The sequence below is a fragment of the Benincasa hispida genome, chromosome 9, assembly GCF_009727055.1.
Source record: "Benincasa hispida cultivar B227 chromosome 9, ASM972705v1, whole genome shotgun sequence".
NCBI lineage: Eukaryota > Viridiplantae > Streptophyta > Magnoliopsida > Cucurbitales > Cucurbitaceae > Benincasa > Benincasa hispida.
The window spans coordinates 89,604,595-89,632,099 of record NC_052357.1 but is presented as its reverse complement, the minus strand read 5'-3'; the positions used below and the strand labels follow the sequence as shown (position 1 = coordinate 89,632,099).

Genomic DNA, 27,505 nt, shown 5'->3' with positions numbered 1-27,505 from the left:
ATATAATTCAAATTACCTACTAAATACATTCCCTAAGCTAGATGAAATTGAAAACATAAAACAGTATTTATATTATCTAACAATGTAGTCAGCTTTAAAATTTCATTCTTATTTTACACAAAATTAAAAGTTGAAAATTGACTACACAAGTACCAACCTAGAAATTCATAAACTAAACTAATAGGTTAGTAAATTTTAAGGAAAAAACCATGTAAATTATTTGCAAACATATATTTTCCATAATAGACATCACACATTTATTTCGAAATTCTAATTTCTAAATAAATTTTTCAGAAACAAAAAAGTAAAGAATCTAGAAGCGAAAACCGTTTCAAATTTTCAAAATTTCAGATTTCCAAGAATGTATACTTTGGAGAATAAAAATCTTGAAACAAAAACAAATTGAAGCGATATTTGAAATACATGAGTACAGCGACTAGGAATTTAACCTGCTATTTTATTTAGATTCTAAAAAAAGGTGATAGAGCCTTGCATATGACCATAAATCTTATTTCATACAGTCACAGGTTCAAAGAATCATTCAGAGTAGAATATGTAAAAAAAAACAAACAAAAAATACCAATTGTGAATTGACATACACTGATATTTGCGTGATGTAGGGCTGATTTACCTCAACTTTCAACAATCAACTTCAAGCCTACCCATTCCATAATTGGAACAGCAAGGGGGTTTGGTTGAATTTAAACTCTGCCAAATCAGTTTTGTCGAACAACCGACACGGTTGAAGCCTTATTCCATATGCCTGTTTCCTGTGGATGTTCAAGAACCGTAGGTCAACTTTGAATAGGCCGTTCATTTTTCTCAAACCGGAGCAAAGGGTGCACACCAACCAGCACATAATGACGTATTGCTAGTTGTAAAATTTATGCCAGGAAAGACTGCTTCCTGAGCTTAGAAGGAACAAATTGTTGATTGTACAAGCCACGAGCTGCAGTGATTTCAGATTGAAGAGATTTGGGAGTTCAGCTTCAACTGCCTTTAACATATGGAAACCTAAGAACAGATATCAACCGAGTTAGACACGAAAAGAAATGTTGGCAATATTGCCTACTAAGGCAGTAAAAACGTTCAACATAATCAATACTCACTAATAAGGTACATAACAAAACTTGTTTCAAAGACCTATGTTTCCCGAGGAAGTGAAGTTCTTGCACTGTTGAAAAATTAGATACCTATTCAAAACGATTATTTAACTGTACTGGCTATGAATTAAATCAACTGCACAGGTTTAAACCAAAAGCTTAAATGACTTTCTTAAATTTAAAAAATATACATATATATATTTGGAATATACTTTCCAAAATTAGGTTTTTCAAAATGGAGAACTAAAAGGTAGCAGGAAAAAACACTGTTCACGGACACCGATAACTGCTGTTCATATGCTTTGTTTTGTATTCAAATTTTGAGTGCGTGCCTTCAGAGATCATTTGTCTAATCTGACAGAAAACAGAGCACTGGTAAAAGGTAGGATCGTGGCCGATCAAATTAAAGGGGTAATCCCAAACTAATGTTTCTAAAATCCAGTTTTCCTTAATTGATGAAAAGAAAATTACTGAACCAAGTTTAGAGGGTAATGAAGTGGTGCCTGACCTTTAGGCACGAGTCTCCTCCAAATTGATCTTAACTCTTAAGAATGTTTATGATCTGCATAAAACAATGAGGCCCACCATTTTGACATCCTATTTCTTGGCTTGAAAATTACATAAAACAAAAGCATCGTAACCATCTGAGGATTGGGAACGCATAACACAAGCAGATCCCTTCAACCTAGAGCAAGAAGAAATGGGTTTCACCATTGAACATTGTTCTTTTCAACCGTCACTTTTCAACCATAGAGCTCAAGAGAAACCTTACCTAAACAACTTTAGAGAAAGCATGGAAGGATTAGTCACAATAAAACCCATCTGAATATAGCCGTCCAAACATCCCACAACATAAATGAGGACTTCTGTCTTTGCTTGGGGATTTTTCTGAGAACCCGAGGAGAAGTGATACTCACCTTTGGAGTCCCAATCTTTCAACAAGTTGTAGTTGCAAATCATTATGACGAAGTCTTCCTTCCTCATGGGGTCGCAATGTTGCATCTTCTACAAGGATGTGGTTTCTCATTAAGACGTTTAGTGTCTGCTTGACTCAATCCAAAAATGTATCTTCATGGTGAAGTTTCTCCTTACTCGCCCTTTCATGATAAGGTTTGTATTCTTTGGCACGTTGAGATTTGGGCAACTTTAGGGCATTCTTGAGAGGAACTACCAGAATTTTTAGAGGGGTTGAGTGCCCTTTGGAGGACACTAGTAAGGTTTTAAGTCTCTCCATGGGCCTCGGTACACAAGGATTGCAATAATCATCACCCCCCCGGTCGTCTTATTTTGAAATTTTGACTCCTTTTGTGGACTTTTTTTTTTTTTTTTTTGTCCGTTGTATTCTTTCATTTCTTCTTTGTGAAAACAAGCTTTCTTATAGAAAAAAAGCCTCAGTGTGGACTTAACTACAACATCTAAACTCCCAACCTCACTATCGTCAACAGCTAACCTACCACGAAAGGTCATTCATTAAGCAGAAAAACCCTTCTACTTCGGTGACCTGGAGGAATATCAAGGTATTTAACCTAGTCGCCAACATTTCTAAGCACGTTCAAAACTTCAGCTTCCTGCCTATCCTAATGGATAATTGCTAAATGATCTAAAATGCATCTGCCATACTTTTCTTTCCACCATATTTTTTATAAACGGAAACAAAACTTTTCATTGATAAAATGAAAAGAGACAATTGTTCGAATTACAATGAAACATGAGATATATATGAAACTTGAAAACTAAGGATCAACAGGTGTAGTCGAATATTTCAACCAAATTGACACGACCGGGTATCTTTTCGACCATGTTTTAACCAAGGGTAAATACAATCCACTTCACAACTAGAACATAATAAAGATACTTTTCTTCCACCCAAACTTCTTTTTAAAGAAACTTGGATGTCCATAGACAACATGAACAAAATAAAAGTAAGAAAAAGACCCCCTCCTCCTAGTGAACTAAAAGAGAGCTTTCCAGTTGTTTTAAATCATGGAAAAGCTATAGTCACAAAAGAATATTTGTCTCACACGCCACCAAGACACACTAAGCTGTACATTACTGCAAAAAGGCTCAAAAGAGAGTTTTGCTTTCAAAAAGTCTTAGGTTTCTTTCCAATAAAAAACCCCACATAATAGCCCTCACAGTCAACGACCACACACCCTTTTATTTAAACCACCCACCCGGTAGTATTTCAGTCAGCCAGGCCTCAACCCTCTGCGGAAGAAAAATGGGACCAATTGAATTCTTTCTGCACAAACTCCACTCTCTGAGCAAACTGACAACGAATTAACAGATGATTCAGCTTCTCTTGGACACACCAGGTGTAGATAAATGGGGAAAGGGATGGGTTGGTGCATTTTCTTTAGAGATGATCATGTGTATTTAGCCCTTTACCTGTCATAGACCAGAGAGACTAATTTTATTTTTTGGATAGTTCTACTTCCAAATCACGTCAATGAGGGAGTATGGAGGGGGCCGTCTCCATAAGCCTAGAAACGTAGTCTTTGAAGAAAAAGCTCCTGAGCTATCAATCGACCAATTCACTTTATCCACCCCATACCCCAACTGATAACACCTAGCAAACCTACCGATCTGATCCAACTGGGAATCTCCCAATCATAGAGCCCTCTGCTAAAGGCCAGGTCCTAGTCTTCCTCAATTTCTTTCCAACAATCAGCAACAGTTGCATTTGATTTCAAATAAAGGCTGAATATATCAGGGAATTCACTCGAATTTCCAAGCCATCAATCTATCCAGAAAAGAATCCGAGTTCTTAGAAGTGCTTCGAAGGCCAAGAACTTGAGGAAAAGATTTGGCAATATCGAACCACAATCTGCCTTTAGCTACCTTTAGAGGAAGAGAGCACCAGGTATTGAGGGCTTGACCCTTTATCTGCTCACGATCACCTGCTTCCATAAAGCACCACAGCCACTTTGGAGTAAAGCGTTGTTCTTCTGTTGGAAAGGAAGAGGGACAGAGATCCCCAACCTCAAGCCACTCTTGGCTCTAATTTTCCCCCACCAGTCTGCTATCAAGAAAGAAAAAAAATCATTGCCAATAATAAGCATTCCACTCTTAAGTTCCATAAAACCACCTGACTCGAAGGACAGTTTTTCTTTTTAGAACTGTCGGCTGTCACAAATTATCATTACATAAGCACTACCTTTTCGAAGAAACTCTTCCAATTTCAACTTAAATGCAATGCGTCCCATTCCATCCTTCTCCGTTTCATCCAACCAAATCAATATAAAAATGGGCAAGCTTTTCCCCTCTTCTCAACGACATTAGCAAAAGATTGGGCAGAAGACAAGACAACCTTCTCCTAAAGAGCCTTTATCCAGAAAGGAAGTCACTCCTACCATACCATTTCTTAACCAAGCCTCTACACGAAGCCCCATGAAATCACGAACACCACAAATACAATGTAGTAAGCGTCCAATTTCTACAATCTAAACTGTTTCGTATGGGGGACAAAAAAACAAAATAACAAAATTTGTGTACTACAACCAGCGACAGCCTCTCTGAACCCCTTTCCTTCTTCATGCACTTCATTTCACTTGTGTATGAGATCTCGTACAACCTAGCAAGCTTTCAAATTCAACTTTATCTTGAGACCTCCTGAATAAAGAGATTGAAGAGTGATCCGCCCTTTCAACCTTCACTTTAGAAAGTAGAATATGTTCTCTCCTCTCTCCTCTCTCCTCTGTTTTCTCCTCCGACCAGTAATTCTGAAGCTCTTTCAGAGTTTTCTTCCCTTTTTATGGCCACTTTCAACATATATCCTCTTCTTGTTTTGGATTAACTCAAGATGGAAGTTAAAAGTTGCAATATCAATGACCATTTTTTTTGCGTTTGGCAAGAGGATTTTTGTTTTCTAGTGGAAGAATTCTCAAAAAATCAGAAAGTTTCTTTCAATATGCAAACGATGTTATGATTAGAAATGGAGCTGCATAAGCTTTCTGATGAAAAACCTCAGATATTCTCCTCCAAAAAGGCTATGCTGGATCAGGGAATTGCAAGATTAGCAAAGTTTGGATCCAAGGCTGTTTGGTTTGCAGAAATCGCGTTTTGGCCTTCCCTCAGGAGGTAGGCACGATATTCATTTTCCTGCAGGTGTGAATAATCAAGGATGGCTTTCTTTTGCTGAATTGATTAGTTCAACTTTGAAGGTTAGTTGCCATCTTGCCCATCAAAGTCATGTTCATGAAGTTGATAATCCTAATTCGGTTGATCATTATTTTAGATGTTCATATGCAAAAGTAGTTGCCACTTCCGGAGAGGCAACATTAGCAAATGGAAGAGTTGAAGATTGCAAAAACGATCAAGTTCCCACCTTTCCAGTTTGGATTAGAAAAGAAAAGGAAATGTTGGATTTAAATCTACCTTCTCTGATTGCCATAAATAGATGAATGGCGTACTACTTGTTGAAAATAAAAGGCAGTTATGTATTAGCCCTAAGGGCATTTTGGACATTTTACTTTACCATATTCTATATTAGGGTTTCCTACCGGCCTATTTATACCTATGCCCTCTCGTGTATTGTACATAAGAAAAAGAATAATAAACAGTACTCTTCTATCATGGTTTTTTCTCCTTGTTCTAGGGTTTTCCACGTAAATATTGTGTCTTCTCCTTCTTCTACTTTCAGTATGGCATCAGTGCATGGTGACAAAACCCTAGCCGTCGTTGACGAAAACCAACCATTGGTCTCTCAATCTTCACCAACATCAGCAGCCGACGACACCACCTATACCAAAACAAGTGGCGTCGCCGCTACCGACGAGATCCACGCCGCCGCCGTGCAAGCGGCTGTGGATCAATATCTTTGAATAGCCCTTCCGATCCTCCTCAAGTCAACAACCCCACTGTTGACAAGTTCCACCAATGACAACCAGACAGCCCTCCCGATCCTCTGGCCACATCTTTCTTCGGCCATGCCTCTCAAGGTCCAATTGCCCCTGCCGCGAGCGCCCCAACGTTTCTGAGCCAGCCAAGCCACTCGAGCAACAATATTACCCCTGTAGTGAACCGTCCAGCGTTTTCGAACCAACCGAGCCAGCCAAACAACAGTACCGACGCTGGTCTTCTGTTTGCTGGCCACCCGATCGCAGGTGCTCCTCGTGTAGGCTACCCGAGCGTCAATCACATGGGTTGCACAAGTAGTGACAACCAGAGGCATGTTTTTGAAACTGGGGAGTCTTCATCTCTTCACTGCATACAGCAACCCGTTCTATCAACCACGACCAGTCATCGGCAGTCACTTCCGAGGAGTCATGGTGCTATGTGTCAAATGAATCTATCATTAAGGTCCAACAACAATTTGCTAATCTTCAACAACAGATTGCAACTCTTCGGGCAATTCTTGGGACAGCCACAAACAGCCAGTCACACCCTGTTAACTCAGATCTCGCTTCTAGTCTACCGGTGTATTCAGAGAATCCAGTAACTACTTTCCCTGCTTTACGTACAACGAGATTTTTGTCTGGCTCAATGGAAAATTTTGCAGGAGTTATTCTAGGGGAAAAGCTGAATGGTCAGAACTACTTCTTGTGGTCTCAATCTATCAAGATGGCCCTTGAGATACATCACAAGTTTGGGTATTTAACTGGTGAGATACTGAGACTGAGACCGGGTGATCCTGAAGAGCGCATTTGGAAGGGAGAAGATTTTACTTCGTTCGTTGTTAGCTAATAGTATGGAACCATAGATAGGAAAACCCTTACTTTATGCTGCAACTGCTTGGGATATTTGGGATGTGGTACAGAAGTTATATTCTAAGAGGTAGAACGCATCACGATCATACACTTTGTGTAAACAAATCCATGAGTGCAAACAAGGAACGATAAATGTGATGTCCTATTTCAACAAATTGTCTCTATTCTGGCAAGAGATGGATCTATTTCGGGAAATTGTCTAGGATTGTCCGTACGATGGAGTTCAGTGTTAAAAAATATTGAAGAAACTTATATGTTGATGATTTTATGGCTGGATTGAATTCCAAGTTTGATATTGTGCGCAGTAGAATACTGGGACAGAGACCGGTACCTTCCCTCATGGAAGTCTGCTCTGAGGTTCGTTTAGAGGAGGATAGATCGAGTTTCATGAACAATACCATTGTTTCTTCCACAAATTCCGCTGCATTAAGTGCAAAGTCATCTGGACTTGATGGTGACAAGTAGAATAGTAGACCTCCTCTCGTATGTAAACATTGCAAGAAGCCTTAGCATACTAAGGATCAATGCTGGAAGTTACATGGTCGTCCTCCAAATAGTAGACATCGTCATTCAAACGACAAGCCAAATTCTGGCCGAGCACTTGTGAGTGATTCAAAGAGTGGTGCTTCTCAGTCTCAACCTCAGGTGAATAACAGAATGACCCTGGTACTATCGGAGTCAATGCTATTGACGTTTCAGTCTTTCAGCCTTCTTAGTATTAATGAAAAAACTCTGGATTCTTGATTCAGGAGCTACATATCATTTGACTGGCTCGTCTAATCAGCTCCTTTTATATCATTCAAGTACTGGTAATGAGAGAATTCGAATTGCAGATGGGTCCTTTGTTCCTGTTGCAGGAAAGGGTCGTTTCTCTCCTTTTGAGTGTTTAACCTTACAGGATGTGTTACATGTCCCATCCTTACAAACCATCTCAACCTTTTTCTCTTATCCATAGTGATGTTCGGGGTCTCTCAAACATCACTACTTCTGGAAAGCGATGGTTCGTGACCTTTATCGATGATCACACTCGTCTGACTTGGGTGTTCCTCCTCACTGATAAATCAGAAGTACCATCGATATTCCAACAATTTTATACGACTGTGGAAACACAGTTTAACACTAAAATCGCCATCCTTCGTAGTGACAACAGTCGTGAGTTCTTTAACAACACCTTCCATGATTTTATGGCTTCTAAAGGAATTGTCCATCAAAGCTCTTGTGCATATACTCCTCAACAAAATGGGATAACTGAACAGAAAAATCGTCACCTGGTTGAGGTTGATCGGTCCCTCATGTTATCTACTTCCCTTCCTTCGTACTTGTGGGGGAATGTTGTTCTGACTACAGCACATCTTATCAATCGAATGCCTTCTCGTAATCTCCAATTTCAAACTCCTCTCGAGTGCTTCAAAGAGTCATACCCAACCACACGTTTTATTCTTGATGTTCCTCTTCGTGTGTTTGTGTGCATTACTATGTCCATACTCATGGTCCTGATTGCACTAAATTTACCCCTCGTGCTCAGAAATGTGTCTTTGTCGGGTATCCTCTTCACCAGCGAGAGTATAAGTGTTACCATCCATCTTCACGGAAGTATTTTGTCTCTATGGATGTCACATTTCTTGAGGATAAACCTTTCTTTCCCATTAGTCTTCTTCAGGGGAAGAATACTAGTGGAGAGACTAATTGGTCCACATCTTCAACTCCTCTGGACTTGCTTCCTGAACCTATCTTGGGTACAAACGATACTATCCTACCTACCAAACAGGTTCCTTGGATAACGTACTACAGGAAAAATCTCATAAAGGAAATAGTGCCACCTGTTGCATCTCCAGCTACAGTCCATGAATCGGAACCAGCACCATCTCAAGGTATTCCTATTTCTGATAATATTGATGTTTATGGTGCGAGTGATATATGTGTTGTAGGTGAGAATAACAAACTTCTAGTAATACTGATGCTTGTATCGATGGTGATGTATGAGATGTGGATGTGATTGGGAGTGACAAAATTGATGTGATAACTCCAGAAACAGACAAAGTTGTAGGTAGGGGTGAGTCTTTGGAAGAAGCACCAGAGGATGAAACTCCACTGCAGGAAACTGAGTATCTTCTTACTGATGAGTGATCTGACAAAAAAGAGAGTTATGATGCCTCTCTTGATCTACCCATTGCATTGAGGAAGGGTACTAGGTCGTGTACTAAGTATACCATGCATAGCTTTCTATCTTACAGTAATTTATCTTCTGAGTTCAGGGCTCTCACTATAGTAACAATACCAATCAGTATACATGAGACAATGGAGGTTCATGAATGGAAGGTTGCAATCATGGAAGAGATGAGAGCTCTTGAGAAAAACATGGGATCGTGTTACTCTTCCTAAAAGGCACAAGACAATTGGGTGCAAGTGGGTGTTCACCGTAAAGTATAAGTCTGATGGAACTCTTGACAGATACAAGGCCAGATTGGTTGCTAAAGGGTTTACTCAAACTTTTGGAATAGACTACTCAGAGACTCTTTCTCCTGTAGCAAAGTTAAACACTGTTCGAGTTCTCCTTTCAGTGACTGTTAACAAAGATTGGTCTCTCCATCAACTCGATGTTAAGAATGTGTTTCTAAATGGAGAATTAGAGGAGGAGGTTTATATGAGTCCTCCTCCTGGTTTTAAAACTCAGTTTGATCATCAGGTGTGTAAACACAGGAAGTCTCTATATGATTTGAAACAGTCTCCGAGAGCTTGGTTTGACAGGTTCACTACCTTTGTTAAGTCCCAAGGATATACTCGAAGGCATTCTGATCACACCTTGTTCACAAAAAGGTCAATATCAGGGAGGATTGTTGTTTGTGTACATAGACGATATTGTTCTATCAAGGGATGATGCTGCTGAGATTATCAAGTTGAAGAATAAAATGGCTAAGAGTTTGAGATTAAAGACCTAGGGAGATTAAGGTATTTTTGACAGGTTCACTACCTTTGTTAAGTCCCAAGGATATACTCGAAGGCATTCTGATCACACCTTGTTCACAAAAAGGTCAATATCAGGGAGGATTGTTGTTTGTGTACATAGACGATATTGTTCTATCAAGGGATGATGCTGCTGAGATTATCAAGTTGAAGAATAAAATGGCTAAGAGTTTGAGATTAAAGACCTAGGGAGATTAAGGTATTTCCTAGGGATGGAAGTGGCAAAATCAAGGGAGGGGATCTTTGTTTCTCAACGAAATATACACTTGATTTGTTGAAAGAGACAGGTACGACTGGATTTAAACCTATTGATACTCGTGTAGAATTCAACGCTAAGTTGAGAGATTTTGTTAACAAAGTACCTGTCAATAAAGAGAGACCAACATCTAGTGGGAAAATTGATTTACTTATCTCATACTAGACCAGATATATCCTACGCTGTCAGTATGGTTAGTCAGTTTATGCAAGCTCCTAGTGAAAAACATATGAAGGTTGTAGATCGAATCCTGAGATATTTAAAAACTACACCAGGTAAGGGTCTGATGTTCAAGAAAACCAACAGACGATGTATTGAGGCATACACAGATTCTAATTGGGTGGGTTCTGTTATAGATAGAAGATCGACGTTTAGGTACTGTACCTTTGTATGGAGTAATCTTGTTACTCGGATAGGTAAGAAGAAGCGAGGTGTGGTTGCTAGGAGCAGTGCAGAAGCGGAGTACAGAGCTATGAGTCCGGGATTATGTGAAGAAATTTGGTTGAAGAAAGTTATGTCTGATCTCCATCAAGACGGTAATCTTCTTATGAAGCTCTATTGTGATAACAAGGTAGCGATAAGCATAGCCAATGATCCAGTTCAACATGATAGGAAAAAACACGTGGAAATCGATAGACACTTCATCAAAGAGAGACTAGACAATGGTAGTATCTGTATCCCCTACATTCCCTCTAGTCAATAGGTTGTTGATATTCTCACCAAAGGGTTACTCAGGCAAAGCTTTGATTCTTGTGTTAGCAAGTTGGATCTTATTGATATTTACGCCCCAACTTGGGAGTGAGTGTTGAAAATAAAAGGTTGTTATGTATTAGCCCCAAGGGCATTTTGATCTTTTTACTTTACCATATTCTATATTAGGTTTCCTACAAGCCTATTTATACCTATGCATTCTCATGTATTGTACATAAGAAAAAGAATAATAAATAGTACTCTTCTATCGTAGTTTTTTCTCCCTGTTCTAGAGCTTTCCGCGTAAATATTGTGTCTTCTCTTTCTTCTACTTTCAATACTACTTATGGCAATGTAGAAGATTTTTTCCAAGGAAACATTTCAATTAATCCTTTTTGTGATGATAAGGCATTAATCAAGATTCATATGGAGATTGATGAGGAGTTCTTGATAGGTAAATGGAATGAATATAGAAGGATGCATCTGAAGCTTGAATGGTGATCAATCAGAAGGTTAGGCAGGTTTTACAATAGACCTCAAGTTGCACAAGGTAAAAGGTAAAGTTAAATCTTGATTTGCAAAATATGAGCTAGAAAGAAAAAGAAAAGAGAAAGATTTATTACCTGAGTTGACCTTTTTTTTATTCAAAAGTCAAGAGAGAAGACCTTTCAATTATTGAAATGGATATTAGATTAGTCATCAGAGGAGATCTTATGAATTTAATATACCTTCTGAAGGAGAGGAACTTAATTCAAAAAAGCAAATTGAATTGGTTAAAGTTTGGTGATGAAAATACCAACTTTTTCCATAGATTTCTTTCAGCAAAAAAAAGGAAGAATATGATTACTGAATTAGTTTCAAGCAATGGGGCAACAATTCAATCCTACCAAGAGATTGAATCAGAAATAATATGTTATTTTGCTTCTTTGTATTTGAAAATTCCAGATTATCGAGCCATTCCTTCTGATATTACTTGGAATCATGTGTCGGCTGCTCAAAATTCAGCGTTAATTGCCCCTTTTCGAAGCGAGGAGATCCTTCTAGCAATTAAATCTCTTGGAAAAACAAAGCTCCCGAGCCAGATGGTTTTACAGTAGAGTTTTTCATTGAATTTCGGTAGAATTTCAGGGCTGCCATTCAAAAATTGTTTGAGGAATTTCACTCTAATGGAAAGCTGAATGCTTGTAACAAGGAAAATTTTATTTGCCTGGTTCCTAAGAAGGTTGATTCGTCACAGGTTAAAGACTTTAGACCTATAAGTCTAACTAACCCCACTCACAATCCAAGCAATTTGAAAATTACTCTATCCAGAATATTTATCTTAATTAGAATGCATTTTTATTCTCTATGTTATCAAGTCAAGTGATTTAGTTTGTTCGTATCCTCTGAATTCTTGTATCATATTGAAAATGATGAGGGTGCTTTGGGGGTGTCAACATAGTTGATATATCCGGGTGCACCTGTTAATCCTCAGTTTTCAATTCTTGTTTGCTTTGGTATGATAATTTCTCTTTGTATTTTATCTCATTGTAATTGAGCTATTGCTCTTCTCATTATATCAATGAAAAGTTCCATATCCGTTTCAAAAAAAAAAACCTTTGCTTTAGATGGTTGCTCTTTCTCTAGGTTAAAGATCTTGGCCCATTAAATTATCTCCTACAACTATTTCCTCCCTGCACCACCTTTTTTTCTCTATTTTATGTGGAAGTCCAAAATCCAAAAGATGATTTGGTTCTTTGCTTGGGTGCCTATGGAAAGATTGACGCTAGAAGTTTACCACTCGAGTTCTAATCCCAAAATTTTATATAGCTGTGTTGAGAGGCAAAGGATCTTTTTTTTATAAGAAACAGAGAGATATTTTCATAAAAAAAAAGAGGAAACACAACATAAGGGCCGGGGAAGAGGGGGAAGAAGGAACCCCCTCCCACGAGTGAACTATACAAGAAGAGGCTTCCAGTTGTTAACAATCATAAGAAGGTTGTAATTACAAAAGTGTTTGGGGTAATTTGTGCACCACCAAGAGGTTGTATGCTGAACACAAAAGCCCAAAAAAAATCAAAAGAATTAAACTTATCTTCAAAAGTAATGTTATTCCTTTCGTTCCAAGGCACCACAAAAGAGCACGAGTCGCTCATCTCCAAAGGATTTTGCCCCTTTCACCAAACTTTCCACCATGAAGGCCATTCAACATCCAATCATCAATCTTCTTAGGAAGACAAATAGCAAGCCCAAAAACGTTAAAAGGAGGCTCCATCCTTTTGCGCCAGACAACATAGACATAAGTGGTCCATATCCTCCCTATCTTTATGACAGAGACCACATATGGAAGGGGAAAAGGATCCGTAGGAAACTTCCTTTGAAGCTTCTCATGAGTATTAAGACCTTTATAAGCAAGGCATCACAGGAAAATTTTCACCTTCTTGGGGATCTTAAGCTTCCGCACAAGGTTAACCATCAGGAAATTACCTTTCAAGGCCCCCTTTGTCAGATTTAGGAAGGTAGATTTGGTAGAAAATTTGCTTGAGTCAATCTTCCACCGAAGGCTATCCCTATTTCCATTCATCACCCAAGAACTCAACAACAACAGAAGGGCAATGGAGCTAACAAATTCTCTATCGAAAAGATTCCTCCTCAACCCTAAATCCCAAGCTTGGTTCGATTCGTTTCAACAATAAGCCACAACCACTTTTTTTTTTTTTTGAAGAAATAGTATAGATTCTTGATACAAGGTTGCCAGAGGTTGAGAAGCACACCACCTCCCTCCCTAAAATCTTATGTTTCTGCCATCTCCCACAATAAACTGAGATTTTTATTTTAAAAAAAAAGGTCTCCTGCTGCACACACACACACAAAGTCTCTAATCAGCTTTTCCATTCGATTAATAGAACTCACTGGGCTAGCATAAGGAAAAGGAAGTAGCACGGAAAACTATTGAGAACCGACTTGGCCAGAGCAAGCCTCCCGCCTTTGGAAAGGACCAACCCCCTCCTTTTGTCGAGCTTCTTCATAAACTTCTCCTCAAGAGCTTTCCGAGCCAACTTGGCCCCAAGCTTTCCCTCTATGGGGAACCCCAAGTAGTTGAAGAGAAGCTTTTCCACTTTACACCCCAAAGAGAACGCCCAATAGACAGTCTCCTATAAACTAAGATTAACCCTGATTAAGGAAGTTTTGGAGACATTTAGTGAGAGGCCCGAACCCAAAAGAAATAAATTCACAATCGACCACCAAGCCCTTATGTTTCCATCAGACGAAGTGCAAAACAGTAAGGTATCGTCGGCATACTACAAGTGGGTGATTTGATTGAAGGATTTCCAAAAGAGAAGCCTTCAATCATTCATTTTTCCCAACAATATCGGCCGAGATTGCTAAAAGCATCCCCCATAATAGTGAAAAGGAAGGGCGAAAGGGGGTCCCCTTGACAAGACCCCTCCCCACCTTAATCTTCCCCCAGGTCTTCCATTAATAATTAATAAGAAATTGGTTGAAGAAAGACAACCCCAAATCCACTTCTTCATCTTTTTCCAAACCCCTTAAGCTTAAGGATTGTCCAAGAAGGCCCAATCGACTTTATCGTACGCCTTCTCAAGATCGAGTTTTAGGAGAGCTCCCTTCTTTCCAGTCAATTTCCATTCCTCTAAACATTCCAAATTTGTCAACATAGCATCGAGAATTTGCCTACCTTCCAAAAATGCCATTTGAGAGTCATGAATAGTAGACGGAAGGACTTTCTTCAACCTGTTAGCTAGCACCTTGGAGATGATTTTGTATAGAGAGGTCAACAAGCTTATAGGTCTACACTCGCAAACTCTAGTTGCCTTCTTCTTCTTAGGGATAAGGCAAATGTAGGTCTCATTGCAACGCTTATTAACTATTTCATTTTTAAAAAACTCTTGGAACATTTGGAATAAATCGCCTTTCGAAGTGTTCCAAGATTTTTATAAAACTCCCCCGTCATATCGTTCAGCCTAGGCGACTTAAGGTTTCCCAAATCATTAACACTAGTCCGAATTTCAACCTCCTCAAACAAAGTTTCCAAAGCCAAACTCATTCAGGAGTTCGAAGGGTTCCACTCCAAACCTTCAACAATAAACCAAGTGTTATCCTCCTTCCTGTATAACCTACTATAAAAGACAAGCACTTCTTCAACAATGTCCTCCTCCATAAGGAGAAAGCAACCTTCAGTGTTCCCAAGCATAGAAATAACATTTTTGCTTCTTCCAGCCAATGTCCCCCTGTAGAAAAAACTAGAATTCTCAACCCCTTCTCGTAACCACAAGGTTTTACTTTTCTAAACCCAAGCACAATGCTCTTTGAAAACAACTTACATAAAAGCAGCCTTACAAGTGTCCCTTCCCTTTCTATATTCTTACGAAAGTATCTCCTCTATTTTATCAAGGTTCACAAGCTTATCAGATAAAGTCTTCTTTGGCTGCTAATGTTACCAAACACTTCCTTACTCCACCTTTTTAGGATGCCCTTCAAAACTCTCAATTTTTCCATAAATGCATAATTTGACCATCCCTCCACATTCATATCACTCCACCAAGATTCCAAGTTTTTGCTAAACGAGTGGTGACCCAACCACATATTTACAAATCGGAATGGGGTAGGACCCCAAGACTGAGTACCCAAACGAAGGAGGATCGAAAAATGGTCTGACGTTATACGTGGGAGTCTATCAGCCAGCACATTACAAAACAAATCCCCCCATCACTTTGTGAAAAGAAAACGGTCAATCTTCGAGGCAATGTAACTAGCCCCCAACAGGACAAAGAGAAGGAACCATTTCTCATCGGGACGTCGACTAAGTCCATTTCTTTGATTGAAGCATTAAAGGACTTCATGCTTTTGGTGACATGACCACCAACACTTTTCTCATTAGCCCATCTACTGACATTAAAATCCCCATCTATGCACCAAGAGTCGTTAAAAAGCCCATAAAGATCAAACAACTCCCGTCAAAAATCATCTCTTTTTTTATAGGAACAATGCCCATAGACCCCTAGAATCCATCCGTTAAAAACAAAATTGGAATTAAAATGGATGGAGATAAAGAACAAACCTTGGACAGAGTCAAGCACAAAAATAGTATCCTCTTTCCACATAACCATAATCCCATCGGACGAGCCCAAGGCATCCAAGGCCACCTACCCAATACAGTGGCTACTCCAAACAGACTTCACAATACTTCTATCAATTTTGCTAAGTTTTGTCTCCTGAAGAATGACCACATCCGAATTGAATTTGACTACTAACTCCTTAACCAACATTCTTTTGGGGGGAGCAATGATACCCTGAACATTCCATGAGAGAACTAACATGGGGAAACCAAGAGAGTCAAAGGATCTTAACCACGTTTCATAATTGTCCCCTTTCTCTTCTAAAGTTTGGGGCCACTCATGGTAAAATTTTGGAGTACAAAGGTCTGTTCAAAATTCTTTTTTTGCAAGAAAGGTCATGCTCTATGGTTGACTAGCTTCGTTGTCATTCTAGAAAAGGAACACAGCTTTTGAAAATAAAACTGGGGGAGGGTAACTTTACTGTATGTTTTTCTGCTCTTCATTATTCATTTGGCCTTATACTAGTTATTAGTGGGCCCTTTTTTAGTATTTCATTCTCCTTAAATTGTAATTAGCTTCTCATTAGATTCAATAATATTAATAACAACGAATTCATTTTAAAAAGTAACTGCAATAAAGTTGTATTTTGCATGGTATATTAGATGGAATATACATATATATACACACATATACATGTATACATATATACACATGCATATACATATATATACACACACACATACATATGTATATATATATAATCGGAAACAATTGAAGATAGCTCAAATAGATGCACCCACCTCAGACTCAGTACAATCTGAAATCAGTTCACAGCCATAAATGAAGCAGATCATGGAGGCCCACAAACCTGCTAATGAACCGTGCAAATGAAAATTTACATTAGAAAATATTAAAAACAAACAAATGCACACCATAACAGACATCATTATAGGCTTCCAAGAAAATTCAACATAAAATTGCCGAAGTACTAAAACATAATTATATACTTGGATGAAGAAATGAATGCTGATAATTCACACTGTTGTTGAAACAGCTTCTCCAATAAGTTAAAAAGCAACTTGTTCCCTTTCTCAGATACTACAGATTGTCTAGATGGGAAAAAGATGGAAAGAGGCATCAAGGACGATTGGATATCCTAAAATCTAGAAAGTTTACGAAACAATAAGTAGTAAGCTATAAGCTAAGTTCAATACGATGTTCCCATCAGCATTTCAGATCAATAAACACAAACCTACTGGCAATTTTTTCCTAGAAGATTTTTAACAGGGGTCAAAATATTGCAGAGGATTGCATAATGTGGAAAAGAAATAAATTCGTAAAAGAGCATTAACCTATCAACAAAAGGGTCAGAGAAATAGCTGCTTCAAATATCTCTAATTACTAAACTGGGAAAATTTTCTATTTACAGTCCAAAGAGAAAACAATGCAGAAACTGCATTTGAATACACACAACGAATTCCCAAAATAATGAGAAATTGTAAAGGATGCCACGCAAAAAGTCAGCAGATTTGACCATTTTTAATGCTTTCTAACCAAACAAATGAGACATGTCTTCCAGCTTCTCACTGCTTCTATAATCTGAAACGTAAGATTTGCCTTAGAACCATATAACTATACTCCTTTAAAATATACCACTAGTTGGTCACTTGAATGAAATACATACAATTTTCATTTCCATAAACCATTCTACATATTCTAGCAACAACACCGTCCAGGATAGGAAGAAAGTTCAAACTATATAACTTAAACATCTCATATCTAATCAAAATATAATCAACATTGAAATCATTGATGTACACAAACCTGATACTATTGTACATAAAACCCCTAATAAACCTACAATCTCAGAAGTGATCATACAAGGAGATGGAAGGGAAGGAGAAAGATGCACATAGCACACAAAACCTCAATCAAGGGATACGGCGAGGAGAAAGATGCACATTGCACACAAAACCTCAATCAAGGGGTACCGAGGTTCTACCATAGGCAGCAAAGTGAGAGTGCCATCAGGCAACAGATGTGGACAAAGAAAACAGATCTAAAGCTTTCTACAAGGGCAAGGAAAAGGAAGAGACTCGGATAATAGGTGATCACTTTTTTTCAGAGAAAAAAGATAAACACTTACTTGACTGAAATTCATCATGTGGCTCCATTGTTGAACTGTCTTGGCAATGACCAGCCATTTCACGCAATAAACAAGCTTCTCTCAATTCTTTGCTGTAATTCTCTAGAGCAGATGAGAAACATCGAGTGTTTCCTTACGTTTCTGTAAATCTTTTTGTTTTTCTTTTTTGTCCTAAAACCATGTGAGGATGAGACTTTTAGTACCACCAGAAAAGCTTGAGATCCCCATATTTATACCTATTGTTCCTACTCACTTCACTTAATTAGCCCACTGCAAGATTATATGATTGCAGTACATTACTTGGGCTACAACCGAAATTCATTCTTCGTACTTCGAGAATACAGAACAGAAAATGTAATATTTTCTCTCCCAAATCATCCATGGAAGAGACAAAAAATAAAGAGACAGACATATATGTAACAAAACCATACAATAACAGAATAGACCATAATAAATAGTGGGAAGTGTTGACAATGAACTTAAAGAAATTGTACACTCCTAAATGACAGGCCAACCAAATAAAAAGAAGGGAAATCATTACCGAGTGGTCCAACAAAAATCCTGTGGATTCCATTTAGGCTTATGTAGGTTATAAACTGACTTAGATGTTTGAAGACACAGAGCTCATTGATTCTTACATTTAAATTCTGGATTCTAAGGCATAGAAATCTATCTATTCTTCTACTTAATGTCTGGGTTCTAAGGCCTGAAAATCTAATTGGCAAGGAAAGGAAGGACACAGACGATAAAAGATCAAAATGAGTGGAACACACATGATAGACAAAGGAATCGAGAGTTTCAAATCAGGTTCCCTATAAACTATCTCTACATGTCCATTTTAGCGGGCAATTTCACATATTTAATGCCACTTTATACCTTCTCTTTAGAATATGGTACAATCCTTTCCCAAGGCACTCTACTCTCTAAATGGATTGAATAGATTCCCAACCACATCCATGTTCATGAAGATGTATTAAACACAATAAAAGTTCAGAGTGAGTACAAGTGTAAATATTAGAATTACAAAGACATTAAGTCAAGGCAGAGTTCAAGAGGAAAAGTCATGTACTTCATCCATTTGAAATCATCCCCGCCTACTTTCCCTGTTTGTGTGAAACCTGAATACTCAAAAATCTCACCTTTTGACCACCAACAGATTAAAAAATGAGATAACTTCTCAACAAGACAATATTTAATAACCTAGAAATAATCTGGAAACTTGTGAGGTACTTCATACCCATAGGTGAGTGTTCAAAAAGTTGGAAAGCAATCACCGCTCCACTAAATCCTAGGGCCTTTACATCTCTACTGAAATGTCAATCCACCAAGAGATCTAAAAAAGAAAAGATGGGGATGGAATGTAGATCTAAAAGCTACAGAGACTTCAGGGGAAAAACTACATTATAGGAAGAATACGAAGCAATAGCAGTTAAAGAAAAAATTGAACCTAAATAAAAGGTCGAAGTCTAGATCTAAAAATTAAACTAAAAAATTATACTCCAACGATTACAAATAAATCTGATTATTGCCGACCTTTTACTACACTAGAAAGAGAAATAAATAAATGTAATCAAATTTTTTCTAACCAGTAGATCATAAGGGAGAAATTACAGAACAACGTGGGGAAAATGCAGCTCCTGCTTACTTGTGTGCCATCCATTGCAGAGACAACTTTTGCCCTAACTTCATAAATTACAATTGGTGAGTAGTATGTCTTACATGCACATTTCAAAGCTCTCCCACAGCGAGAATCTCACACATGTTCTTTAAATTTATAAAATCGACCTTTCATCGAGTAGGAAAAAAATACAAGGGCGTTTTAAATAATTTTTTTAAAAAAAAATTAAAAGGCTAAAGAAAGGGACTCCAATCGAGTACGACCTAACCAATAATTACAAAAGGATTTTGTCATTTGACCTCCATCATTCGAATTCTATCTCAATTGATTCCTCGTTACTGTTCAGAAGATAAGTAATAGGTAGGGATGACAGGATTTGAACCCGTGACATTTTGTGGGACCAAACATCCCAAGGGTCCACACCTCACTCCCCTAAAGTTGATTTATTCTTCTTCTTCAAACCATCATTTATTCTTCAAATTTTGGATGTTGAAAACAACTCCGATCGTTTCTTGGCTTGTTACCCTTGGGAAGGTCATCACGTTAACGTCATCTAGAGAGCTACCATCTTTTTATTTGGCACCACAAGCTATTGTTCAAGGGACACTTCATAGACTGAATCCACCTTTTGTGGCTTTTTCCTTTTTACTCCCAAGGTATGGTGTTAATTGTGACAGGCTTCGGCTTTTCCATGGGCTTGGGGTATGGCACACATTAACACCTCCTTTTAAGTTTGTATTTCTAAACCCTCTTGTGGTTTCCTTTAAAAAAAACAACAACAAAGAACTAATAATATACTTGTTAGACATTGATCCAGCAATTTGACATTTGCGCAAGAGCATTAAAGGAAGTCAAGGGAGAAAAAAAGGTTTCTGGACATCAATAAGGTTATCAAATACCAAGATCACTTGTTCAGTTAACAACAGGAAACTTTGTCTACTAGATACTTAACATAATAAAACCCCAAGAAAAAGGGAAATCACTGATCCACCTCCAATGTGCAGATTTCTATAAAGAGAAAAGAGAGACTAAATCCCACAAGGTGAACAGGGAACTCAACCTAGCCTATCTAATTCTTAGAACTACATCCTTGAAGCTTCTCAGTAAAATGTATAAGCAAATCTGCGCTTGCACACCAAAAAGAATTGCAATGTAGATTTGCAATTCAAAAAAAAAAAAGTGATCTTCAATGTACCAGAAAACCAAAATCAAAGTGAAAATAAATATCGCATCTGGAATGTGCAGAAAGGCATATACAGGGACAATATATAATTTGAAACAAAAGTAGCATATTGCATCAACAGGCCAAGTTAATCGTCTAGCTCAAATACAGCTTGAAAACTGTTAATAAGAAAACCTCCTAAAATGTTTATCACAAAACAACACTTCAGATTCAGACCTAATTATCAATGCTTTGTGATTTGAACCTCAATCCCTCTGCAAGAAACATCTTAGCAGGACATAATGCATCAGTCTATCTATGTCCTTGAGCCCGTTGCATGTCATATGCACCCCAGGGAACAGATCCAGGTCCATACGGAGGATAACCGTCTGTACCAGACTGCACCTATAATTTACAGCAAAACCATAATATACCATTCAAAAGAATGAAAAATATAGGAATCAAGGAAGAGACGGAGGAATGGTACATGAGAAGTATAGCAAAGACCCCTAAAACCCAACATGCTTGTACTGAATTGCAAATACTCCAAAAAGGCTTCGGGTGTATGAGTCAACTTTGTTTTATGGAAAACCCTTTTCTTCTTCAAACCTAGACTTGTAGGGGCATACAAAAAGACAGTCCAATAAAATAGCAACCCCTTTAATTTTTTTAAATAATAGGAGCACATGCTTGTAAATATTTTGATTTCACTTCTGCTTCGTTTGTACTTGGTTGGTTTGGCAGAGATTTCAAATGCTCTACACAATTCAGGTCTAGAGCCTAGCGCAAAGTGGAAGGGAAATGGGGAGAGGCTAAGAAGCATAGGCATAAACACGGACACACGAACACGGCAACACGCTAATTTCTCAAAAATGAATTAGTGTCTTATTAGCAAATAATAGGAGCACATGCTTGTAATTATCTTTGGTTTTACTTTTGCTTTTTTTGTCCCTGATGGGGTTGGCCAAGAACATAAGGGGAGAGAGAGGTTTGTGAGGAGCGGCACAGAATATATAAATAATATTAACCTGATATATATAAAAAAATTAGTAGTGTGAAGCATAAAATAACTATTATACTTTGTATCTAATTGAAAAAATTAACTTCATATATGAATAGTTAACCGATTTGAGAAATATCAAAGGTTAATGATTTTAAAAAATTAATCCACATTTTCATTGCTTTCATGATTTTTTCAGAAATATTCATACCAAAAATTGAATCATAAACATTTGTTATCCATGTTATACTTTTCTTCTTTCCCAGATGTACAGCACACAACAGTGTATACAACCTACAGCAAAAGTAATAAACAGGGTGAAAACTTACGGAGTTCAAGCCATAATTGGTAGAATATGGATTTCCCGCGTATCCAGCATCAGCATTGCCATAATTTGCACCATAACCAGCAGCTAGACAAATTATTTATCAGGTTCAGAGAGAACATATGACAATATGAACTACAGGATATTTCAATTAATGAGATATTTTGCACAAAACATATCAAAGCTCTTCAATCAGAGGACAATCCACTTTTCAGCTACATACCAGATTCTAATTAGATTTAAGCTCATCTAGAATCAATCATTGGACTGAGTTTGTTGATTCCAAAAAAGGGTTTTGATTAGGAAAGTACAAAGACTAAATTTGGACATTCGAAAGTACAAAGACAACAATGGAATGAAACCCAAAGTACAAGAACCAATATAGTATTTTAACCTTTCTATAAGAAAGAACAGTGCAATTTGATTCCACAAAAGAAACAGGACGTTTTGACTATGATTAAGGAAAGACTTCTTTAGTACAGGCATTATTTATGTGTCCCTTAACAAAACATAACTACGTAATCCCAAACTTTAGAACTCAAGGACACAGATGTACAACCTATAGAACAGACCCTGTTCAAGTAAGGTCGTGTAATCCAAACTACTATGTGGCATTGGCACTGGTAACTTTAAGCGTCGCAATTGAACCCTCTTTGCAAAGTGGGTTTCGAGATTCTTACATGAAGATAATTCTCTTTAGCACAAACTTATTGTTGCTAAGAATTATTATTCAGAGGTTAATTGTCTTTCAAGTTTGACCACATCCTATTAATATAGGATTTAACAAATCTCACTTTCTACCGTTCATCTTGTGGCTAGTCATGCTCAAAGATGTCTTGGTAATGGTCTTTCTACTTCTTTTTGTCATGATTCTCGGTCGAGTCCTGGAATCCTAGCATCAATTTTCCCCTCCTTGTACATTTAACAAACGTGCATATAGTATGGTTGTCGAAGTTTGGAATGTCTCGCAACAATTGGGAATCCAACCTTCTACCCAATCTAAATGACTTAGAGATAGCAAAATAGTCCATTCTTTCTTATCAACTCTCCGAATGTTGACTCTTCATCATGGCCCATTGATCCATCCCACGCTTTTACATTTAAATCTCTCATGGGAGATCAAGTGGAATCCTCTAGTCCTACGTGGGTGATTTGGACAGTTGCTTATTCCAAGAAGATAAAAACTTTTCTATAGAAACTTAATCTTGGTTCTATTAATATAGAAAATCATCTTCAAACGCGTAGGTGTATTATGAGTCCCTCCAGCTGTAAACTTCTTTTTTATATAGAATCAATTGCTTTCGTTGAGAAAAAAATGAAAGAATACAAAGGAATACAAAAACACCGAGCTTTCAAAACCCCTTAGAGGAAGGGATTTCAACTAAGTAAAATGTTTCCAAGAGAATAATTACAAATTATCCTCGAAACCAAAGCCCAAAGAGAAACGTGAAACCTCATTAAGGACCACATCTCGCTAGGGTCTCTTTCCACACCGCAAAACACTATTGATTTTCCCCCCAAAGATCCCACAAAATCGCACAAACCCCTGCGTCCCAAAGATAACGGTCTTTCTCTTTAAAAGGCAGATGGAGGAGGAACTCCCTAATCGTGAAACGAACATCCCTCTAACAAGCAAGCGCAAAATCGAACTCCTGAAAGAAGTCATTCCACACAAATTTGGCAAACTAACACTCATGGAAAAGGTGATCCAGATTTTCCTCTGCCTTCCGACAAAGGATGCAACACCAAGGCCCCATTAGCGAATGCATCTTTCTCATAAGCCTATCTATCGTGTTCACACGTCTAAGCAAAACTTGCCAAGAAAAGAACTTAACTTTCTATAGAATCTTAATCCTCTATAACACGTCAAAGACCGACTCAACAACGGGAGAGGGATCCAATAAAAACCTAAAAAAGGCTTACAAGAGAAGCCCGAGAAGCCCTTTGAAAGGTAGGGACTCCACACACAAACTTCCTTTCTCCCAAGCCTAAAGTCAAAACTCTCAATCAAGGAAAAAAGAGAGGCCACCTCTGTCGATCCCCTATTAGACAAAGACCTAAGGAACCCAAAGGAAAAAGAGACTGAATTCCCCAACCAGACCAAAAACTCCGACACCCGACAAATTTTTAAAGAGGATAAATGATATAAATGAGGAAACGTAGAGAAGGGTCTGACATCTTGACTACCCTTGTGTACACTGTAACCTTTGCTCCTAAGGCTTGGGTAATCATCCTTGATGCTATTGGATGGTCATTGACTTAAGCATAAAACATTCTTGCCTATACTTTTTAGGGATATCCCTACCAAGGCGTGAAGAAGATATTGTAGTTTGCATTAAACAGGGTTTCCTTTGGTTTCTTCGGGGCAAGAGGAATGGCAAAATATCCGAGGAATCCTTCTCTACCTCTGATAACTGATATGCTTCATCTGCTGTATTGGTCTTTTCTGCTTATAGTCTTTCTTCATTGATTCCAAATTGGAGAGTTGTCTTGTAACTAAAAGGGTTAGGTGTTCTTACTCCCTTTATTTCATTCATCAATGAAACTTGTTTCCCCTTTAAAGAAAAGTAACCTTTGTTCCATCATATTTTAAATTCAGCTCTACGAATAACAGCTTACAAGAATGTGAATATAGATGAGGAGCTTTAATCCTAACCAAACTCGTGTATGCAACAATATTATATACAACATCAAGTAGCGGGAAAATATTGTTATTAGATACTGTCATCATCAAATTGATGGTAGAAAGTATTTCGATAAATTAGTGGGCAATGGCCCACAATTCCAAAATTTAATTCTATAATAATGTCACTTCAATTATCAACTGTTCTTCACAGTGATGATTCAGCCATGCATCTAAATATAAGGGGCAGGTTTAGCAACTGACGTGTGAATACCATGGAGTAAATACCACGGTTAAGCTCTAAATAGTATGCATCACATTGAATTGCGAATATCTTTGTCTTTGTTCACATGATGGGAAGTTTATATAACTATAATTTTCTTTAATCAGAAAGAGTGGACCACAAGTCTAACCCCTCCGACATGCACATTCTCTCAGATGATAGAATGAAAATAATCTTCTCAACCCCAGATAATAGATACATATGATCTTAGGTTAAAACAGAATAGCCAATATCCATTAGAAACTCAAAAGAATGTGCATACCAGTATTTCCACCAACGGCAGCAGAAGCATGAGCTCTCTTCTCTGCATTAGCAACCTCAGCTCTAAGTTTCTCCAATTCCCGAGCCATTGAAACCAGTTTCTTCTCCATGACCTGACCGTGTTCATAATTCTCTGCATATCCCTTCTTTTCATACTCGATTGCAACTCTAGATATGCAAAATATATACATGCTAATCAGAATTATAAAATATATATACCCAAAAAAAAACACTTAATCGCCAATTACAATCCAAAAGACTACCACAAAATACCTTGCACGATGTAATTCCTGCTTCACAGTTTCAATTTCTGCCCTCAAAGCAGGGACCTGCTGCAAATCTGCAGTAATTCTAGTTAAATCTTGTGTCATTGCTTGTACTTGCCCAGTGAGCTCCTGCCTTGCAGTAGTTAATTCCTTGACATCAGAATGAACTTGTAGAAGCTCTGCTCGCATAGTCTCAACACCTCGCAGATCAACCTCTAGTCTTACCGATTTTTCATACAATTCTCTCATCTGAATATCCCTTTCTGCATGTAACGAATCAGCAACATGAGCCATGCGTTGCAACTCATGCTGGGCTGCTTCTAGTTCCTGCTTAAGCGCAACATGGGTTGCAGCTAGCCTCTGGTTGTCAAGAAGAAGACCTTGAATATCTTGATGTTGGGCAGCAAGACGCTCCTCGATTATTACAGGGTGTGGAGGAAGGGACCCTGGATGCATCCCATACTGTGATTCCCTGATTTCCTCAAGAAGCACTGGATGTGGCAATGGCCCAAGACCTCTGGCAAAAGGAGGTTCACGAACTGGTTGTAATCCACCGTGAGGCACAGCATTTAGTGGGATGGGCGGTCCCCGATTTCTTCCAGACATAATCTATGAAAGAAAACCCAAAAGAACGAATTAATGGAATATCAAACAAATAATAAAACTATTAAAAAAAAATAGTGCACATAAACCACATGTAATCGTGCTTCCAAAAAGAAAAACAGACAAAGTACTCAGTTTTAACACCTCGGGAAAAAAATAGCCAACCAACGATTTAAAGCATCTGAAAACCTATTTAAGCCAAAGGAAATTCAAGAATCTTCATGCCAGCAGAAAAACAACCGCCAGCAAGAAATATTATTAATCAAACCCAATCCCCCATTTATATCGAATCGATAACCAAACCCTTAAATAACATATCGATATATCCCGAAACCCAAGAAAAAGTTACATTTCTATTTCTTCCCCGGTTCTAAGTTTGTTTGTAGTATGACTAACATAAACATCAAGAAGCCAGCTTTCTGTCTACTGCCAGGAAAGCCACTCCATCCGAAGCAATCGGAATGTCAAACACCCACGAAGAATTCGGTAAGTTAAGCTTTCGATCAGCCCAGCCATGTCGAATACGAAACTGAAAAACCATTGTTTAACACGAACGGGGTTTCATTTTATACGAATACGATTAGCAATGAAATTACGCAATGGATCGAAATCCAGATACTAACCTTCCGGTAGAGGAGGAATCTGATGGAAAATGGATAAGTAGGAAGGTATACGAACGAACACGGATGAATGAGAATTAGGGATTATCCTCCCGTGAGTTCGAATGACTTGAAAATAGAAACCCTAGCAGAGTTTCTTCTCTTTCCGCCCTTTTTCCTTTTGTTTGTTTTACCGCCTGTTTGGACACGAAGAAACCAACTTCGTTGACTAGGTTTGACTTTCGTACTACCGAAGAAAATAATTTGGTACATATAAACGGTCCGGTTAGAATACATTTTTCTGAGTATTTAATTTAAAAAATAACTCATTTTGACAAAAATTGAAATGCTTCCAACTTAGAAGCATAGATACTTCTAATTGTATAGATAATTGATACGTGATTTGAAGTATCTTATTTTTTTTCTTTTTTTTTCAAAACGGGAGTCTACTTCCAAATAGGGGATACGTGGATCAATTTTTTTTCAAATTTAAGTCCAACCATTTAAAAATCCCAACTCACAATCCATTTTATTTCAATGCATATTTAGGAGTGATTTTAAAATCATCAAAAAAACACTTTTTTTTTAAATCACTTGAAAACACACTTTTAATTACTCAAAATTAATTTAGTTTTCAATTTTACACTTTTAAATGCAATTTTCATATCATCAAAATTAGTTTTGAATAATTAAACATGTTTCACGATGATTAAATGACAGAAATGATTTCAACCATTTTAAAATCACCTCCAAACATAAAAGTCCACATCCAAAATAAAACAAATTAAAAGTGATAAACCATAAATAATTAAAAAAAAAAACCTAAAACGTAATTAAA

General features: G+C 37.8%; 1 protein-coding gene across 8 annotated transcripts; it reads right to left on the bottom strand.

Annotated features, from left to right (window-relative positions):
• Positions 1-437: 437 nt before the first annotated feature.
• On the bottom strand, positions 438-26,893 carry LOC120085854 (protein FLX-like 1). 8 transcript variants are annotated; one of them, XR_005484051.1, is made up of 8 exons: positions 26,692-26,893; positions 26,418-26,597; positions 25,473-26,074; positions 25,201-25,367; positions 22,037-22,119; positions 20,945-21,112; positions 16,582-16,649; positions 438-1,014 (listed from the first exon to the last, which is right to left on the bottom strand). XR_005484051.1 is itself a non-coding variant. In XM_039042076.1 (5 exons), the coding sequence occupies exons 2-5, from the start codon at positions 26,069-26,071 to the stop codon at positions 21,020-21,022; spliced, it is 942 nt and encodes a 313-aa protein (XP_038898004.1). In that variant the 5' UTR covers positions 26,072-26,074; positions 26,692-26,891; the 3' UTR covers positions 20,738-21,019. The 8 variants fall into 8 exon arrangements, 1 of the variants encoding a protein (XP_038898004.1); XR_005484050.1 differs by having other exon boundaries at positions 26,465-26,597; XR_005484049.1 differs by lacking the exon at positions 26,418-26,597 and adding an exon at positions 17,928-18,098 and having other exon boundaries at positions 26,692-26,891.
• Positions 26,894-27,505: the final 612 nt, after the last annotated feature.

Excerpts from the sequence above, each read along its gene's own strand:
- LOC120085854 (XM_039042076.1), bottom strand. The coding sequence starts at position 26,071 with ATGTCTGGAAGAAATCGGGGACCGCCCATCCCACTAAATGCTGTGCCT. Across the intron at positions 25,368-25,472 it reads CAGGAATTACATCGTGCAAG|AGTTGCAATCGAGTATGAAA; the intron begins GTATTTTGTGGT and ends TTGCATATCTAG. Across the intron at positions 22,120-25,200 it reads TGCCGTTGGTGGAAATACTG|CTGCTGGTTATGGTGCAAAT; the intron begins GTATGCACATTC and ends TAATTTGTCTAG.